The sequence below is a fragment of the Rhinatrema bivittatum genome, chromosome 6, assembly GCF_901001135.1.
Source record: "Rhinatrema bivittatum chromosome 6, aRhiBiv1.1, whole genome shotgun sequence".
NCBI classification, from domain to species: Eukaryota; Metazoa; Chordata; class Amphibia; order Gymnophiona; family Rhinatrematidae; genus Rhinatrema; species Rhinatrema bivittatum.
Genome location: NC_042620.1, coordinates 310664419 through 310684938, shown reverse-complemented (window position 1 = coordinate 310684938; position 20520 = coordinate 310664419). Strand labels below are relative to the sequence as shown.

Sequence of the window (20520 nt, the reverse complement as noted above, 5' to 3'; positions counted from 1 at the left end):
GACCTGGCGGCCAAAGACCTGACATGCCCAAAAGTGATTGCCATGGTCTGCACGGTCTCGAAGCGCACTACTATCCCAGTGGAGGGAGGTGCAGCACTCAAAGATGCTCAAGACAGACATCTGGAATCCATCCTTAAACAGTCCTTTGACATCGCTGTTATGCCCCTACAAATAGTGACCTGCTGCACGGTGGTGACACGTGCCTGCCTATTACAGACCAGGAGCAACACTCCTGGGGAAGCCATGGAACCAGCAGTATCATTCCTCGCTGATGCTGCTTCCGATCTGGTGCGCACCGCAGCTAGAGGAGTGTCATCAGTTGTGGCAGCCAGGAGGCAACTCTGGCTCCGAAGCTGGTCATCCGACGCATCTTCCAAAATGAGACTCACAAGGATGCCTTTCAAGGGATCCCTCCTGTTCGGCAGCGAACTAGAGAAACTGGCTAACAAGTGGGCCGAGTCCCCACTGCCGCGGCTATCGGAAGACAGAAATAAGAGAAACCAGCGACCCTTCCCCCGATCCTCCAGGGGCAGAGGTTCACAGCGCTTCAATCTATACAGAAACACTTATCAAGCGCCTCAGCCTACAGGCAGGAACCAGTCCTTTCGGAACAAGCACAATAAAAGGGGAACCAGCTCGGGTCCAGGCCCCATCCGCACCCCACAATGAGAATCAGGCAAACCCGTCCAAAGGAAGAAGCCATAGGGGGCAGACTTGCCCTATTCTACCACAGATGGGTCGAGATAACTTCGGACAAGTGGGTCCTAACTATCATTCGAGAGGGGTACTACCTGGATTTGTTCTGAACCCCTCCGGACAAGTTCATGGAATCCCCCTGCCACGACCCTCCAAGAGGGTGGCAGTGGAAGCTACACTGACCAGATTACTGGCCCTAGAGGCCATAACCCCAATGCCTCCACAACAAATAAATACTGGGCATTATTCCATTTATTTTATCATCCCCAAGAAAGAGGGAACTTTCAGGCCCATCCTGGACCTCCGCATGGAAACCCTACGCTCTGTAATAAGGGCGATATAACCGGGAGAGTTTCTCACATCCCTGGATCTGTCGGAAGCCTACCTACACATTCCGATCCATCAAGAACATCAGCGCTTCCTACGCTTCAAAATCCTGGATCGTCCCTACCAGTTCCGGGCACTACCCTTCGGGTTAGCCACAGCACCCTGGATGTTCACCAAGATCATAGTGGTAGTGGCGGCAACACTGAGGAAGGAAGGAATCCTCGTACACCCTTACCTAGACGATTGGCTGATCAGAACGAAATCCCCAGAGGAAAGTCACCAGGCAACCAACAGAGTCAAAACTCTACTGGAGAGCCTCAGATGGGTGGTCAACACAAACAAGAGCTGTCTGTAGCCCTCACAGTCTCTAGGAGTCCGATTCAACACCAAAGAAGACAAGGTCATCCTGACACCGACAAGGAGATCAAAACTGATGAACCAGTTGCAAACCCTGCTGAGCGAACCTCGCCCCACAGTATGGGATTACCTAAAAGTCCTCGGTCTCGTGGCATCCACACTGGAGGTAGCGCCATGGGCACAAGCTCACATGAGACCCCTGAAGCGCTCACATCTATCGCAATGGAATCCACTGTCCCAGAACTACACTGTACGTCTACAGTTCCCGGGCAGAATTTGGACCCAACTACGATGGTGGCTACAAGACGGCCATCTGAGCTAGGGAACAAGACTATCCTCACCGACCTGGATCCTGCTCACCACGGACGCCAGCCTACGAGGATGGGGAGCACTCAGCGAAGAGCTAACCGCCCAAGGGCAGTGGAACGCAGAAGAGTTGGGATGAAACATCAATCGCCTAGAAGCCCGGGCAGTCAGACTAGCCTGCCTACGGTTCGGTCACAGACTCCGAGACAAAACTGTCGGAGTAAGGTCGGACAACGCCACAACAGTGGCCTACATCAACCATCAGGGAGGAACCAGTGCCAACAGGTGTCTCTGGAAATAGACCCCCTAATGTCATGGGCGGAAGTGAATCTCCAGGAGATCTCTGCCGTCCACATCGCCGGGAAAGACAACATCATGGCGGATTACCTCAGCAGAGAAAGTCTAGACCCAGGAGAATGGAAGCTGTCAACCGCAGCGTTTCAACTGATAGTGAACCATTGGTGAACACCAACCATGGACCTTCTGGTAAACCGGTCCAATGCCCAAGTGCCCAGTTATTCCAGCCGCAGGCGGGAACATCAGTCCCAGGGGATCGATACCCTGGTACAGACCTGGCCACAGGAGACTCTGTTATACGCCTTCCTGCCATGGCCCCTATTAGGTGCAATCATCCACAAGATAGAACAGGGGAAACGGTACTTTTAATGGCCCCCGGACTGGCCAAGAAGACCATGGTACGCAGACATGCAAAGACTACTGACAGGGACCCCCCCTGCCACTACCTCCACACAGAGACCTCCTCCAACAAGGGCCGATCCTACATGAGGATCCAGCTCAATTCTCTCTTATGGTCTGACCATTGAGAGGGCTCGCCTGAAAAAAAAAGAGCGGATACTCAGGGGCTGTAATCGACACCCTACTCCGAGCACGCAAGTTCTCCACATCTCTAACACACATAAGGATTTGGAGAGTATTCGAAGTCTGGTGCGAGGACCACGACATCATACCACGCTCAGTCAAAATTCCTGCGGTCTTGGAATTCCTACAGAACAGCCTACAGAAGGGATTGTCCCTCAACTCCATCAAGGTACAGGTGGCCGCATTGTCATGCTACAGAACCAAGAGTGAGAGTGACAGCATAGCCTCTCTCCCGGATGTTTCATGCTTCCTAAAAGGCGTCAAGCACATCCAACCACCCCTAAAATGGCCAGTAGCTCTTTGGAGTCTCAACCTGGTCCTGGATTTCTTAGCAGGAGCATCTTTCAGACCTGTCCGTGGCCTGTCTCTCCGACTATTGACATTGAAGACAGCCTTCCTGCTGGCAGTTTGTTCAGCCTGTCGTATATCCAAGCTACAAGCACTGTCCTGCCGTGAGCCATTTCTCAGGTTCACCCCGGGAACTATCCAGCCTCGCATGGTCCCCTCGTTCCTCCCCAAAGTGGAGTCTCACTTCCATCTCAACCAAACCATCTCTATACCATCGCGAGATGAGCATAAGAAATTCGGAAGAGGCTCGAAGTCTATGCCACCTCAACATCGGCAGACTCCTATCCAGATACCTGGAAATGTCGGAACCTGTATGAAAAACGGACCACCTATTCGTCCTTCACAGCAGGAAGAGACCAGGGGAAGCAGCCTTGCGAGCAATCATAGCCCGCTGGATCAAAGAAGTCATCAAGGCGGCCTATGTAGAAGCAGGCAAGCCGCCGCAGCCTCTACAAGTCAAGGCCCTCTACTAGAGTCCAGGCAGTGTCCTGGGCAGAAACCAAGATGTTGTTGCCTGCCGAGATTTGCAGGGCGGCGACATGGTCCTCCATCCACATCTTCTCCAGGTTTTACCGCCTGGATGTTCAGGCTCGGGAGGACACAGCATTTGCAAGGGCAGTACTAAGTGGTTCATAGGCAGCCTCCCACCCGGTTCAGGAGTAGCTTTTATACATCCCTTTGGTCCTGAATCCATCTGCTACACGCTAGGAAATGGAGAAATTACTTACCTGATAATTTCGTTTTCCTTAGTGTAGACAGATGGACTCAGCACCCCACCCACGGCTGCCGTTACTCATGGAATTCTCGGGGGACATCCCAGGGAGTGAGTGATTTCAAGGGTAAGCCATGCTTTCCTTCATCTAGGACACCCATCCTACCGGGTGTCGACGTTTCCCGGTTGAGGGCACTGGCGGTCTCCAGCTATAGCCAATTCAACCAGTTCAAATTCAGTAAGTTAACCAAGTTATGAAATTATCCAAGTTAATCAAATTAGTCAGTCCCACATATATCCACAGTGCTTTTCGCGGAGAATACTGAAGAGCTGCACTTCCTACAGGGGTATATGTACTAGGGCTGACGTCAGATTGAAATCTGATCAGTCTCCCTGCTATCAAGAATACACTATACCCATTGGTCGTGAGTCCATCTGTCTACACTAAGGAAAACGAAATTATCAGGTAAGTAATTTCTCCATTCATTCAACATAAGATTCTACTGTTCTGCCACTCCTTGGCCACATAACAGTGGGAGAAGGATATGGAGAATATTAGGCTCATAGTTTTCTTTACCCTTAAGCATTCATAACCAAGTGAATAGAGAGAGAGAGAGAGAATTTCCCATAGATACAAAATGTAGAAAAACCCTTTTGAAGTTAGGCTTTCAATTTGGAGAACACAGTTTGCATTATGCATATTTTTGTGAATTCGAGGAATAGCCAGTTTGTGCAAAAATTTGGTTGAGAATGGCATTGTTTCTTGGGCCAACTTGGAGTATGCCAACTGTAATATATTCTGTACTTGGTAAGATTTAGTTCTCATATCTGTGTTTTGTTTTTAATATTTGTAGTTGTGGGATGCCGAGCACAGCCATGAAGAAGAAGGTAATGAATTTTAAATATTATTCAAATCAGTGGCTAGAAGGGGTTTTTAGTAAGAGGGGAAGTTGAGCTCATAGTTACACACACCCTCTGAAGACTCTGGGTATTCCAGGCACGGATCTTATGGCGGAGCCAGAGAAGAAACAAGCTTGGTCCATGCCCATTGTGCTAGGTAAAACTGACACAAGCTAGTTAAGAACATAAGATTTGCCAAACCAGGTCAGATGAAAGGTCCATCAAGCCCATATTTTGTTTTCAATAGTAATCCAAGTCACAAGTACCTGGCAGGATCCCAGAGGGTAGATAGAGTCCATGCTGCTTATCCTAGAGATAAGCAATGGGTTTCAGCAGCTCCACCTTAATAATGGATTACTTAACAATGGTTATGGATCCTGACTTATCAAAAGGTTTATTTTCTAGGTAGAGAACAATGAATCAGACACCATGGGGCCAATATAATAAGACCCACGCTGATTTTTTTGGCATACACGGCAAAACCAGTGGCAGCATGGGATGTAATAATGGCCGTGTATGTCAGATACACACATAAAATCCGGGTGCAGACATCATTGCGAAGAAGCCCAGGGGGGACCAAAGCCCAGTCCCTCACTGTCCGAGGATGGGTCCGGAACTACTACAAACGATAGCACCCTGGAGCTGTGCAACTCCGAAACAGCTTCTCCACAAGAGAGCACCTCAGGAGTCCCAACTCTTGACTCCCCCTGGGGTTAACATGGACCCAGGGACCTTCTCCTGGTTAGAATTTTTCTAGGAGCTGCAAGCTTTCGTTCAGGCGCAATCAGCCCTGGCTTCCGGCAAAGGTTGAGGGTTCAACCTTTGCCGGAAGCACAAGATCCTCCTGGCCCTGCTCAGATGCCTCGAGATATGCCTCACCTAAGCAAAAATTTCCCTGACAGGACCCAGACACCTCAGATGATGAGGGATCTCTCTGGAAGAAGGAGAGATCCCTCCAGGCCTGGAACCATACTGAACCATACTGAACCATACTGAACCATGCTTCGCTTCTTCCACAGGGATGAATTACCAGTCCTTGTTTCCCAGACTCTGAACACTCTGGGTATTCCAGGCACGGATCTTATGGCAGAGCCAGAGAAGAAACCCATCTTGGTGTCCCTTCGTAAGGCCTTATGCTACTTCCCAATGATGAAAGCCATCCAGAAACTGATTGACCTGGAATGGGATGCTACGGAGGCCAGCTTTAAAGGAAGTCAGTCCTTGGGAGCCTTGTATCCTCTGGAACCATTGACCAAGGAGCGCCTGCGTTTCCTGAAAGCGGACACTATGGTCTGTGTGCAGTCTCAAAGTGAACAACCATTCCCATCGAGGGAGGGGCTGCATTGAAGGATACTTGAGATAGATGATTAGAATCCATCCTTAAGCAGACCTTCGACACAACAGCAATGACACTGCAGATTGCTTCCTGCTGCGCACTGGTGGCATGTTCTGCTTGCTCCTCTCTCTCGAGGCAAATAACTCCAGAACATATATCGGTGAAACTATTGAACCTGCAGCAGCCTTCCTGACGGACGCAAGCTCAGATCTGGTGCGTACCTCAGCCAGAGGAGTAGCCTCCGTAGTGGCGGCCAAAAGACAGTTATGGTTGCGGAATTGATCTGCTGACGCGACCTCCTAAAGCGAATCTCACAAGAATGCCTTTAAAGGATTTCTTTTATTCGGCAGCGAATTGGAAAAGTTGGCCAGTAAGTGGGGCGAATCTCCAGTGCCTTGGCTACCAGAGGACAGGGGTGAAAGATCTCAGCACCCCTTCCCCAGAAGAACTAGGGGCAGAGGCTCTCAATGCTTTCGACCCTACCGGAACTCGGCGTTCCAGGCACCTCGTCCCTCCGCAAGGTCCCTCCCTTTCGGTATCGACAAACCAAGAGAGGAATAGACCCAGGGGCAGGCTCCAGCCGTGTTCCCCAATGAGAATGGGCCGACCCATCCACAGGAAGAGGAAATGGGGGGTCGACTTTCCTTCTTCTACCAACGATGGGTCGAGATCACGTCAGACAAATGGGTACTAAACATCATTCGAGAAGGTTACTCTCTGGAGTTCCGCAGCATCCCTCGGGACAAATTTTATATCCTCACCCTGCCACTCACACACCAAGAGACTGGCAATGGAAACCACTCTGACTAGACTACTCAGTTTGAAGGCTATAACTCCGGTTCCTACGCCCCAACAAAATACAGGGCATTGTTCCATCTATTTTATCATTCCCAAGAAGGAAGGATCATTCCGACCCATCTTGGATCTCAAGAACATCAACTGTCATCTGCAGATGCTACACTTCCACATGGAGACTCTCCGCTCCATAATAATGACAGTACAGCCAGGGGAGTTCCTAAACTCGGAGCGATGGAGCTGATTGTCAGCAGGTGAGGCCCTCCTCACCTAGACTTGATGGTAACTTTGGGCAATGCCAAAGCTCCCAGGTTCCTCAGCCGCTGGAGGGAGCACTGCTTGGAAGGAGTAGATGCTCTAGTCCTTCCTTGGCCCCGCAATGTCCTTCTTTACGTGTTCTCTCCTTGGCCCCTAGTGGGAAAGGTCCTCAGAAGAGTAGAACTTCACAGGGGCCCGGTCATCCTCGTAGCTCCCGAATGACCCCGCAGACCGTGGTTCGTGGATCTGGTAAATCTGGCGAAGGACAGCCCTCTCCTTCTCGGTCATCTGCTTCTGTCTAGCGGCCTGGCTTTTGAAAGGCAGAGACTAAGAAAGAAGGGATACAAAGAAGAAGTTATATCCACTCTACTGCGTGCCCGCAAGACTTCTACCTCGCTCGCCTATGTCCATGTTTGGAAGGTTTTTGAAAATGTGCAGAATCAGGTGTCTCGGCTCATTCTGCTCCAGTTTCCATGATTCTTTCCTTCCTCCAGAGGGGCCTCTCCAAGAGTCTCTCTCTCAGCTCGTTGCGTGTCCAAGTGTCCGTTCTCAGCTCTCTCTTAGGTAATGTTGATGGTCATGCACTTGACTAGAGTCTCACCCAGATGTGGTCCATTTTCTCAAGGGTGTCAAGCATTTGAAGCTGCCCATCCGGGCCATTTGTCCTTTGTGGAGTCTTAATTTAGTTCTTCGGGCTCTCTGTGAGGCTCCCTTCGAATCTCTCTGTTGGGCTACCCTTAAAGACCTGACGCTCAAGGCTGTTTTCCTGGTTTCTTTTTTTTTTTTCTCTTTATTAAATTTCCAAATTTATAACAAGCATACATCTTGTTAAGGTAATATAGTACAATCAAGGCATAATCATATAAAGAAATATTTCACTATTACATAAGCTTTTGTACTGAAATAGAGGAAATAAGGAGAGGACAAGAAAATAGAGCGAAAATTAAAGGAAAACTATACTTGTAGCAATTCAGGTCTCCATGTAAACTAATATCTATATCTTACTGTGGTCCACAATTAAGCTATGTGGGTATGAGTTTCCAAAAAAGCTTTCAACTGTTCAATCTCAAAGAAAACATAATTAACATTATTGAAAATAATAGCGCATTTGCAGGGATAACGTAAATTAAACTTCGCACCGAGTTTAATAACATCTGGTCTTAATTCAAGAAATTGTTTACGCATTATTTGTGTAGATCTTATCAGATCTGGGAAAATCCAGACTTTATGGCCATAGAATAACGACTGCCTTTTGCAAAAAAAACATTCTTAATATGTTATTACGTTCGGATACGAATGCAAAAGTCACCAATACTGGTCTTCTCTGAGCTATATCTGTCTCGATAGATGATTCAAGAATAGCCGACACATCCAATGATTGATCTCCCTCTTCCTGTGCTCTTGCATTTTCTCTTGAAACTTATGGAAGGTAGTAAATCTTAGTGATGACAGGAAATGCTGATTCAGGAATATGTAATATATTTAACATATAACTTTTAAAGAGTTCAACTGGGGAGATCAATCTTATTTGGGGAAAATTCAGTATTCTTAAATTGCAAATCCTTGAAGCATTTTCAAGACTTTCTAGTCTTCTATTAATGATTCTTTCCGATTTTATCAAATTCTGAGTAATTTTTTCAGATATATCAAGTCTTTTATCAATATCCTCTATTTTTTGATTATAGGAAGACAGCAATGTTGTATTAATCAAAACTTGATTTTTAGTGTCCATAGTAACTTGTGATAAAGTAGCTAGAGATGACTCAATTGATTTTTTTTTTTATGTTGAAACGGTTTTTATTGAATTTTTGCAGTAAGACAATACAACTACCAGAGGGGAGTGGTTCCTGCACCCCTCCGGACCGCAATAACCATCAACAACCACAACCATCCCCCCCCCCCCCCCCCCCCAGAGGAGCAAGCAAGATAGCAGTTAGAGTGATATCAGAAGTTACAACTTACAAAAATACAGGGAGTACAAAAGAAAAACACATGGAGATGTGGTCCTAATCATTTAACACGTAGCTACGCGCACGGTGTGGGAGGGACTGTATGTAAGGCTGCCAGTTAACTAAGAACTGACGCTGCTGGGTCGGAGAGGACCGGGCAGCCAAGCCTTCCATGGTCATCATGAAATGAAAGCTGTTCCTCCACGCCCAGAAGGATGGATTGTCCGTTGAACGCCAGCCGGAGAGAAGGATCTTCTTTCCCACAAGACAGGCCTTGTGCAATAACATGCGCGAGCCAAGATCTCGAATGCGGACTGGGGAAACACAGCCAAAAAGCATCCAATGTGGTGTCACCGGGAATGCTGACTCAATTGATTTTAAAGCCCCACAAATGCCTTCCATTGTAGAAGGTAAAGTCATATATTTAGATAGATCAGTCTCCACAATCTTTGGATTCTCTTCACCCATACTCCTAATTGCGCCCGTTCCCCTACCTTGTGCTGATGTCCCAGGGAATATCCAGCCCTATTTCCGCACGAGGATTGTGATCGTTTTCAAGATCTTTCCTTTCTCCCTTGTCCGGGGACTTCCATAGTCCCTTGTCCACACTCGAGGGGTCTCGATGTTGCAGCGCTTCCAAACTCCCCTGGGCTTCCACAGGGTTTAACGCTGATTCTGGCACGGACCTCTGCGGCAGCTGGCCTGGGGGAACGGGTCTGTCTGGCGCGCCGGGGCTCAGCGTGGTATCCAGGCTCAAGAGGTTAGTCTCGCGCTCCTCGAGACTTCCTACAGCGACCGCACTTCCCGGCGTCTGGTTAGTATCCGCGGAGAAGAAACCCTCTATGCGCGGCTGGAGATGGTTGCTTGAGGGTGAGCTTGTCGTTACCCCTCTAAGCTTAGCCTTGCGCTTCGTATGGGGCATAATAATTGCAGCAAAATTGAAAGATAGAACAAGCGCTGCCGAAGGTTTTCCTCCGCGTCTTACACGGCGGCCATCTTGAGTCCTCCCCGTTTTCCTGGTTTCTATATGCTCCTCCAGACGAGTGTCAGAGATCCAAGTGTTGTCCTGTCAGGAGCTCTTTTTGCAGTTTTCTGATTCTGGAGTTTCTCTCAAGACTGTATCCTCCTTGCCGAAGGTTGTTTCTTCCTTTCATGTCAATCAGTCGGTGGAGCTTCCCGCATTCTCTCCTGAGGATATAGCGGGTCCCGTCGGGAGTGATCTTCGCTGCCTTGATGTAAAACGCGTCGTCCTGCATTACCTCCAGGTCACAAATGAGTTTCGGGTCTCTGATCACCTCTTTGTCATGTGGAGTGCCCCAAATAGGGGCAACCAGGCCTCTAAGACTACGATCGCTAGGTGTTTGAAGGAGGTGATTTTGTCGGCCTATATCTGCCAAGGCCGGGCGGTTCCGGAGGGCCTAAAGGCTCATTCCTTGCTTCTCAGGCTACTTCTTTGGTGGAGAGTCAATCTGTTTCTCCGCAGGAAATCCCTGCATACCTTTGCTCGACATTACCACCTGGATGTCCAGGCACCAGTATTTGGTTCCTTCGGTCAGAGGGTGCTTCAAGCGGGACTGTCTCGGTCCCACCCTGTTTAGGGAAGCTTTGGAACATCCCACGGTCTGGACTGATCTGGGTACGTACAGGGAAAGGAAAATTAGTTCTTACCTGTTAATTTTCGTTCCTGCAGTACTACGGATCAGTCCAGACACCCTTCCCTATGCTTCCTGCCGTCCGCTCGAAGCTTCCTTCCTCTTTTTGCAGGATGCGGCATGTTGTTCATCCGTGATTCTAATTGGAGGCACCGGAAGCATCTCTTTGACAATGGACATTCAGACAAGTGCGTTCTTCTACAGGGTCCATTCAATGTTTGCAGTTAAAGTTTCTGAGTTCTCTTGTTCCTTGCTCAAGTTCTCTTGTTACTTGCTTTATCCATTACTGTTTATCTTTATACTTTTCTGCTTTGACAATAGTTATACTGAAGGGCTGCAGGGTAGGCTCTGTCCTGATATAGGATACCCTTTCAGTTTTGGTCTGTCTCCATCTGCTGGACAGGAGGCTCAACCCACGGTCTGGACTGATTCGTGGTACTACAGGAACGAAAATTAACTGGTAAGAACTAATTTTCCTTTTTAGCGCATATTTTTCTGTGCAAACGTAATCCTGGTATTAGGGGTTTTTTGCATGCCAAAAATGTGCTAAAATGCAGGTGAAAACCCATGCTAGGATTAGCATGTCTAAATGCAAATTCCATGTTAGCTAATAAGTTAGTTATTATCCTACAATGTAGGGAAGCATGCTGAAGGTGGGACTGCTTTGTGTGCATTGCTTTTCTGTGAGAAATTCAACTCCTGGTTAAAGATGGAGTTCAGCTGCTCATGGTACTAGTAAAACATGTACTTTGTGGAATTTACGGCCAGAAGAAGAGATTGAGTATCACATGAAGTAACTGGATATGCTACCATGCAGCAAGCAGCCTGTGCTGCTTCTAACACCCAGCTCCAATTAATAGAAGAAACTAGCAGAAACAGGGGGAGGGGGCAGAGCTAATTGCATCCACAGTAGCCAGCAGTGCTCAGACCAATCCTGCTCCACTTCCAAGATCATCCCCAAAACCAAAAAAAAAGAGAGAGTGTAGGGCTCGACGCTTTTTGGATCATGCTGAAGTCAGCTAGCAAAAAGCCACCCTGCATGAACTTCAGGTCAAACAGAAAAGCATGAGGGAGTGGCACCATGAGGGGGATGACTCTCCTTGACTTTGGATCTGCAGAGCAAGCAAGCTGCTGAATGCATGTGATTTGTAACTTTCAAGGTATTGCTTTTCATTGAATAAGTGTTTTTAAGATGAAGAAAGATTTTTTATTTTTTTTGTTATGCTTCACAGTTTGTAATGGGAGGATTGCTTGTTGCTTTGAGTATTGTCCCTGTAATCTTTTGAATTATTGTATCATTGGAGCTGAGCATTTTGCCTGAAATGCCTTGGGGCAGTCTAGCTCTGACCATGTTACCAGTTTTTCCTTTTCTGGTTTTAACTTTCATTTGGGGAATAATAAAGACCTTTTCAGTCATTTCCTTTGCTGCTTGGACTTAGCGATCAGAACTAAGTTGGATGTTTTTTGTTTTTTGACAGGTGCTGTTGATGGGAAAGAGTGGGTCTGGCAAGACCAGCATGAGGTCCATTATCTTTGCAAACTACATTGCCAGGGACACGCGGCGCCTTGGAGCCACAAGTAAGACTTGTCAGTTACTGAGCAACAACATGAATAGAACAGATACCAACATCGAGAAGACGTTGCAGAGGACACGTGTCAGCTTTTCTTCTTCTGCCTAGTCTTGACCCTTGGAAAGTGAAGCAGAGCAATATTGGATTCTGTATTTGAAATCCATGCTTGCCTAAGAAAGAGGCCCAGCCGTCAATGAGGCAGCAATTCCATATCAAACATTTCCTCTCTCTCATGTTTGCTTACCTCATTCCTGTTCCAAAATACAGGATCAATCCTTGGGGAGCACCATTGGCTTGTTCTCTTTGAGTCCAGTTCAAAATTGCCCTCCTTTTTTCAGATACTCTGATCTTATTTCTGTATATCACCTTGCATCAGTCCATCTTCGGGAACCAGTTAGAACACACCCATTCCCTCCCTCCATTTTTTTTTTCTAAAGCCTGTCCTCTTTCTGTAGATAGTCTGTGGCTATCCTTTCTCAGCTGCTATACCCTCTGAAGAGCTCTCAGAAGGGGCAGGCCTTGGGGCATCAGTGTGCCTTTCTGGTGCTGTCGTTACAGTTGTGGAAGAAAGCTCCCGTTTGACTGAGTCATTGGAGGGGTGACCCCGCCCCCTTGGCCATGACATTGGAGGGCCTCCCCTGCCCCCACAGTCACCCTGGGAGTTATTTAGCCTAGTGATGGTCCTAGCCATCTGGCGGGACATCCCAGTTTCTCATTGCCTCATTAACACTCCTCATATTTTATCTCTAAGCTCATCTCTTCTTCCTTGGCTTTAAATTCTTAGCCTCATCTGTTCAAGTATATTGACGTATTGTATCTTTTGTGTGTGATTCTAAATTGATTTGTAATATATTTTGTATGACATCTACATAAAATACAGTTGTTCTCACAGGACAAGCAGGATGGTAGTTCTCACATGTGGGTGACATCACAGGATGGAGCCCAATCATGGAACACTTTTGTCAAAGTTTCTAGAACTTTGGCTGGCACCTACTGGGCATGCCCAGGATGGCACTAACCCTGCAACCAGCAGGGGTCCCCCTTCAGTCTTCTTTTTTCCGCACAGCAGTAGCCATGCGGGTTAAGGAGCTCTTAGATATTCCTGACAGGAATTTTCCTCACGGAATTACTTCAAACTTTAATACCCCATAGGGGTCTCCCTCTTGAGTTTTTACTTCCGCGGTTCTCCGGTAAGTTTTTACCCAATTCCGGTTGATTCCGTCGAGTTTGGCCCTTGCGGCCTACTGGCCGTTGACCACACCGCGGCTCAATTTTTTTCAAAGGCCATGGCGTTGGGTTTCAGTCGGTGCCTTGACTGCGCTCGCACCATGTCCATCACAGACCCCCCCCATAAAGTTGTGTAATGTGCCTAGATTGTGAGCATGATGTCCTGACTTGCACCAAATGTGCCTTAATGACACCAAAAGGTCACGAAGCCAGAATGGAGAAGATGGAACTTCTCTTTCGGTCTTAAACTCCGACACCATCCATAGCTTTGACGTCCTCCGAACCGGCACCATCCACGTTGTGCCAGTATCGGACACCGGCCGGTGACCTTCCAGCATTGACGACTTCCCGGCCATCGACTACCTCTGTTCCCCCTCAGGACCGAGGGGATTGTAGAGAAAAGCCTCGGACCATCAACGAAGGCAAATCATCGACCTCACCATCGTCTGAGCCGCCATCAAAGAAACCCCGTCCAGAAAAGGCATCTACCCTTTCTGAGACTGGGTCACCAAGGCAACCCTCACCCGGACAGGTAATGGGAGCCACGACTCCGCCTTTAACGGTGGTCCTTCCAGTAACGCCTCTGCCTCCTTCTCCCTTTCTGGAACCGGAGCTGATTGCTCCAGGTCTCCGTGAAGAGCTGAACCGGATGGTTCAGGAGGCCATCGACAAGGCGATGCAAAGATTCCAGGTTCCTCCGATGCCGAACCCAGTGCCGATTGCAGAACCGACGACCGATCCCATTCCGGAAGCACTGGCACTGCTACTCTCGAGAATGGAAGCGCTTATAGCCGCTTTTCCGCCAATGGATCCGGGGTCACCGATGATTCCGGTGCCCTCTCCACTTCCTCTGTCATCGGGAGGAGAAACACTGTTCCGTCTTCCTCCATCGGGAGTTCTACCGATGCCTCAACCATCGACGTCATCAATACCATTGCTGTCATCGGCGCCGCCGATCCGTCCATCGGTGCCTCCGGTAACTCCCTCTATGCCTTCGGAGCCTAGACCCGGACCTTCTGGAATACCTTCATCCCTTCCCTCTCAGGTTCCTAGAGGGACCGGTGCTGATCCTTATGACTCCTGGACCGACAATTCGTCCCCAGACATTGATGATTTACCATCACCACCCTCTCCTACCGAAAGCAGGAAGCGTTCTCCTCCAGAGGATTTGTCCTTCATCAATTTTGTGAAGGAAATGTCTGAGTTGGTTCCCTTCCAACTACAGACTGAGCAAGACGAAGTCTAGGGCACACACGCGCACGCGCTCCGAGTGAAGTACCAGCAAGGTCGCGAACCTCAGGGGTGTCCCCCTGAGATGATGTCATCCGCTTCCGATATTTAAAGGTCTCTGATATTGCTACTAGTTGAGTTAGCAAGGGCTAAGATTGGGTTTCCTGCCTAAGCTACTCTGCCTCCTCGGACTTACCAGAGGTACCCGCTCCTCGGGGGCCTCGTTCTTTTTCTCTTTGCCTTTCAGGTTAGACAGGAACCGGTACTCGCTCCTCGAGGGCCTCGTTCCTGACTATCTTCTGATTTCTCTTTTTTGGCACTTACTATAGCTTTTAAACAAGACTGAAGGGGGGACCCCTGCTGGATGCAGGGTTAGTGCCATGCTGGGCATGCTCAGTAGGTGCCAGTCAAAGTTCTAGAAACTTTGACAAAAGTGTTCCGTGATTGGGCTCCATCCTGTGATGTCACCCATATGTGAGGACTAACATCCTGCTGTCCTGTGAGAACACCTGTTACAGGTAAGCAACTTCTGCTTATTACTTTTTCCCTTCTATTTTGGTTTCCAGTTGATGTGGAACATTCCCATGTCCGTTTTCTAGGAAATTTGGTGTTGAACCTATGGGACTGTGGTGGGTATGTAATATTTTATACTAACCCTTTCAGAAACAATAGCCTCAGTAAGAAGCACCACTAGGGATACAGGTAACTCCTGTGGGGTGCAGACATCTCTGCTGCATTGTAGCTTCAGCAGCAGGTAAGAGAAGTTAATCATTTAAAACACTGCGCCTGGAATGCAGTGTCCTCTATGCTAAGGACTAAGGGTTTACATTTGGCTCAGGCTAACGCTTCACTGGTGGTGGTGGTGGGTTGGGGGGGGGGTTTCTGTTGTTATTTGGATACTGCACAACTATTTGATAAAGTGCTGATCTGCTTTGACTTTTAGTAACTGGTACCTCTGCCCTCCTCACACAGGCAGGATACCTTCATGGAGAACTATTTCACCAGCCAGCGGGATAACATTTTCCGCAATGTGGAGGTACTGATCTATGTGTTTGACGTGGAGAGTCGCGAGCTGGAGAAGGACATGCACTACTACCAGTCGTGTCTGGAAGCCATTCTGCAGAACTCCCCTGATGCCAAAATCTTCTGCCTGGTGCACAAAATGGATCTGGTACAGGAAGACCAGCGGGACCTGGTAAGGAGGTTGTGATACAGATGATGCCCTTGGATGATTTGGTTTGGAGGGCATATCAAAACGAAAAGCCTAGTGACTTTGAATAAAGTAAAGTATAGTAGAAGAGATGGAGGAGGAGGACGAGGACCCACCATAAAGCAATTTTGGCCATCTTGGCCTTAGTTTCTCCTGATGGTTTGCTCTAATTCTCTATTTGCATTTAGCTGGAACAAGTATCTAGACTTTAAAGCAATGCAAAGCAAGATCCTTCAGAAATGTCTTTGATTTTTAAGACTGTATTTCATCATCACTGATTTACTGTAGGATTTTTCATTCCACTATAAATATAATAATAACATTAAAATAAAAAATTTTAAAAAATAAATATAATAAATATAGTGGAATGAAGAGCCGCGGCTAGAAAAGGAATGAGGGGGGGGGGGGGGGGGGGGGGGCGGCAATAGTGTGCACCCTGCTGAATCGCAGCGGTGTGTTATTGCCCACTGCGGTGGCAGCCGCAGCTCACACTATCGCCCCTGCAAAAGGTTTAGCTATTTCTGGTGCTACTGCTGGTGATAATATGTAAAACATTATCGCCTGCAGCGCATCCAGCCCCCAAATTTTTAAAATCCTGCTGAAACCCCTCCCCTTTCCCTCTTTTAAATTATATCACCGTGATGTGGTCGTTATCACGTGTGTTAGGGCCTTATCACGTGCAATAAAGCCAACACACGCGATAATGGCCCATCGTGTTATGAAAAATGACCCCCTTAGTTTCTTACATTTTCTCTGTATGAGAGTCCATAATGCTGTAAATGCTTGCAGGAAGCATTTATTGTCTCTCTCAGGGTAGCTGACATTTTTGGGTCAGTTAGGTTAAGGTGGCCCTCAGAAATACAATTTCTAAATGGTATTTCTGTTTAGTGAGTGATCTTGATAGGGCATTGATTTGAGAATGCTAACTTCAGAAAAGCTGGGCTCTGCAGGCATTTAAAACACATTTTTAATCTTTTTAAATCTCAGTAGCTGTTATGCCCAAAAAAGGTGGTGGTGGTCAGTTTCTCAGACCACTTTTCAACCATCTTTGCTAACTCCAAGAATAACATAAGAAGTTGCCATACTGGGTCAGACCAAGGGACCATCAAGCCCAGCATCCTGTTTCTAGCAGAGGCCAAACCAGGCTACAAGAACCTGGCAAGTACCCAAACACTAAGTAAATCCCATGCTACTGATGCAATTAATAGCAGGGGCTGTGCCCTAAGTCAACTTAATAGAAGTCAATGGACTTCTCCTCCATGAACTCATCCAAACCTTTTTTTAACCCAGCTACATTAACTGCACTAACCACATCCTCTGGCAACAAATTCCAGAGCTTAATTGTGCGTTGAGTGAAAAATAATCTTCTCCGATTAGAGTATAACTTCACAGGGTGATGGTGAGGGATGATTAGCTCTCCCTTATGATATTGGATTAGGTGAACTATGCTTAGTGACTTGTGCCTGTCTCATCTGGCGTCAATCTAAAATAAAATTAATATTTCCTATGCGTACAAGGATCAGTCCAGACTCCTGGGTTCATTCCCCCCTGCCAGCAGATGGAGACAGAAAAAAGCTTTGCTGACACTGCATCATAAACCCTAGAGCCCCCTGCAGTTCCTCAGTATTTCTCTGTCTCCAGCAGATGGCAGAGGGTGTGAATCCTGCAGTTCTGCAGCTTGCTAGTTTTTTACAGCTATTTTTTCCTTTTGAGCCTTCCTCCTTGGGGTTTCTTTTGGTTTTTTTGAGAATCCTAGTGGGTTCTGCCCTATCTGGTTGAGGCGACTGAGTCGGGGGTTGGTGCCCTTGTGTGTGTGCGCCCGTGAGGGTGTAAATCTGGTTGTCCAGATCTCTCACCTTTCCAAGGCTGCTGAGGCAACTGCAGGCTCAATTTCATTATTATTTGGTCCCTTTTGAGACTTTGCCTGTTTCTTTAAGGGCAATTTGTGTCTTTGGGATAAAGTTTAAAAAAAAAAAAAGTGTTTGCACTGGAGCACAGCTTGGCTGTGCGGGCCGCTTCCTCGCCTTAGGAGTTCTTTAGAGGTCCTAGTGTCTTTGGGGGGCTCTCTGTTTTTTGGAGGTGAGCGTGTTAACTTTTCTTTCTCAGGTTTCTCCTTTTTCAGTGGCTCGCGGCAGGGCATGCCGTTCGTGTGGCTCTGTTTTCTCCCGCTTAAATAGATCGGGGCTGTGCGTGGGATGTGTTGATGGTAGGGAGGGCTCCTCAGTCGGCCCCCCACCAGCTAAACAATGCCGCGTTTCGGGTGTTTTCTGGCCGGCTGCGAGCAAAGTTTCTGGCGTGGATGCTTCCCCTCACCCGGTCGACGCGGGAACTGTGGCCATTTTGGATTTCTCCGTGGGAATTCCCAGGTGGGGGAGGAAAGCCCGGTGCTGCCCGTTTTTTCAGCCAGGCCCTGCAGGGAGGCTATTTTCCACAGATTATGTTTTATTGCTCCATGATGCTTATTTAGCCAGACAGAAGGCAGCTTGGGGAGGCTTCTCAGCTGCAGCCAACGCCAGTTCAGCCGACCGGGGGGGCTCAGTCGGGCCTCTATTCCCAGTAGGAGAGTTCCCTCAGGACAGGGCTTAATTGTTCACCTGCTGGGGTGATCCGTGTGGTGGCCGTGTGGTGGAGGTGAGCCCGAGGAGTCTAGCGTGCCCCCTGGGGGCACTGGGACCCAGGGGCTGGGCCAAGGAGCACCGGTAGGTCCAGTTTATCCGGTAACTGGGGATGCAGGTCAAGGGGATGACCCGGTGGTGTGCCTTTTTAAAAGGGAAGAGCTAGATGTTTTGCTTCCTTCTTCTTTTCAGGTCCTTGGGGTGAAAATGCCACAGGAGGACCAGGATTTTGGAGGGAGAGGACCCGGTCCTGGATGGCATGCGGCATCCCCCAATTTCTTTTCCGTACCACAAGTCGGTTAAGAAGCTGGAAGGCGGAATGGGGGACGCTTGATTCTGGCTTAAAGGTTGGCAGATCCATAGGGAAGCTTTATCCTTTACCGGAACAGGATTTGAGGTTTTTTTTTGTTTTTTTTGTTTTTTTTTTCTCTCCCGAAGGTAGACGTGGCAGTTTCAGTGGTTACTAGATGAATCACGATTCCTGTGATTGGTTTGGCCCCATTGAAAGATGTACAAGATGGTAAGATGGAGTTACACCTTAAAAGGATTTTTGAGGTGGCGTCCCTGGGCTTGCATGCAGCTCTTTGTTCCAGCTTTTTGCAGCGTGCTTGTCTTCGCTGGGTACAGCAGCTCCAGGGAAACTTACCACAGTCGAGTGTGGGTGCAGACACGGCTGAGAGAGTGGAAGCAGCGGTGGCTTTTGGGGCAGACGCTCTCTGATTTGGTGTGTACCTCGTTGAGGGTTATGGCATCAGCCGTGGCTGCCAGAAGGTTGCTCTGGCTTCGCAATTGGGCGGCGGATGTTTCCTCCAAAGCGCATTTGGCTTCGTTGCCTTTTAAAGGTAGGCTCTTATTTGGAGAGGATCTCGAGCAGTTGATGCAGGCACTTGGGGACAATAAGGCCCTCAGGTTGCCAGAGGATAAAGCTAAGAGATTTTTTCAGACAAGGTCTCGTTTTCAGTCCGACAGAAGGACGCAGCCTGTGCGTGGAGTGTCTGGGCCTCAGAGGCAATCTTTTTCTCGAGGGCAGACCTGGGGGCAGTCCTTCGAGGAGCCCGAAGGTCTTTCTGGGGTGCCCCCGGTGGTTCCTCGGTGGGAATCAAGTCTTCACAATGAAGCGAGGCTGGTCCACTCCATCGTTCCTACTATAGGCGGTTGGTTACGGCAGTTTTATGACGAGTGGACCAGGATCACTTAGGACCAGTGGGTTCTCAGCATGGTAAGAAATGGCTATGCTTTAGAATTTTCTCATCCCTATGTGGCTACCTGGACAAAGAGGCCTGTGGTTCAAGTGACTCTAGATCGCCTATATCGGCTAGGGGCTGTGGTGCCGGTTCCCCAGGCAGAGCTCCGCCGGGGAGATATTCCATTTATTTTCTTGTCCCCAAGAAGGAGGGCTCTTTCCGGCCGATACTTGATTTAAAGAAAGTCAATGTGGCGCTCAAGGTGCCGCACTTCAGGATGGAGACCCTGAAATCGGTCATAGTGGTGGTTTGCAAAGGAGAGTTCCTGGCTTATCTGTATATTCCCATCCATCAGGTCTCTCAGTATTTCTTCACTTCATGATTCTGGGACAGCATTTTCAGTTTCAGGCCCTTCCGTTTGGTCTCGCCACAGCTCCGTGAACTTTCACCAAAGTGTAATGGTGGTGGAGGCAGCATTCCTTCTAAAGGAGGTTATTCTAGTGCCCCCATATCTGGGCGACTAGCTGGTCAGGGCAACGTCGGAGGTTCCGTGCCGCAAATCTGTGCTTGACGTTCTCCAGTCTCTTGGTTCGGTGGTGAATCACATCAAGAGTCTGTTGTCTCCGATGCAGACCTTGGAGTATTTGGGGGCCCTCTAGTAGGCAGGGTGTACCTCTCTCAAGACCAGGTCCTGAAAATTCAGGCGCAGATTTGGCAGTTTTTGCAGTTGCGCGTACTCAAGATCTGGGACTATTTGCAGGGTCCAGGTTCGATGGCCTCCACGCTGGACTTAGTTCTGTGGGCTTTTTCCCATATGAGACCTCTTGCAGACAGCGTTGTTGGCTCGCTGGAAGCCAGTGTCTGAGGAGTATCATTTGCTGTTGCCTCTCAAGGGCTTCATGAGAGAGTCTCTCGTGGTGGCTTCAGACCCCCAACTCTTTCGAGGAGTGGACTTCAAAGTTTCGGAT

General features: G+C 48.4%; 1 protein-coding gene across 1 annotated transcript in view; it reads left to right on the top strand.

The window, feature by feature from the left end:
- The window catches only part of LOC115094423 (ras-related GTP-binding protein A), a 50191-nt gene that overhangs the window by 4899 nt on the left and 24772 nt on the right, over positions 1-20520 (top strand). The window contains exons 2-5 of the mRNA XM_029607465.1: positions 4480-4513; positions 11994-12093; positions 15110-15176; positions 15516-15738. Coding sequence (XP_029463325.1) covers positions 4487-4513; positions 11994-12093; positions 15110-15176; positions 15516-15738 — 417 coding nt within the window. The 5' untranslated portion in view covers positions 4480-4486. The remainder of the gene's footprint in view (positions 1-4479; positions 4514-11993; positions 12094-15109; positions 15177-15515; positions 15739-20520) is intronic.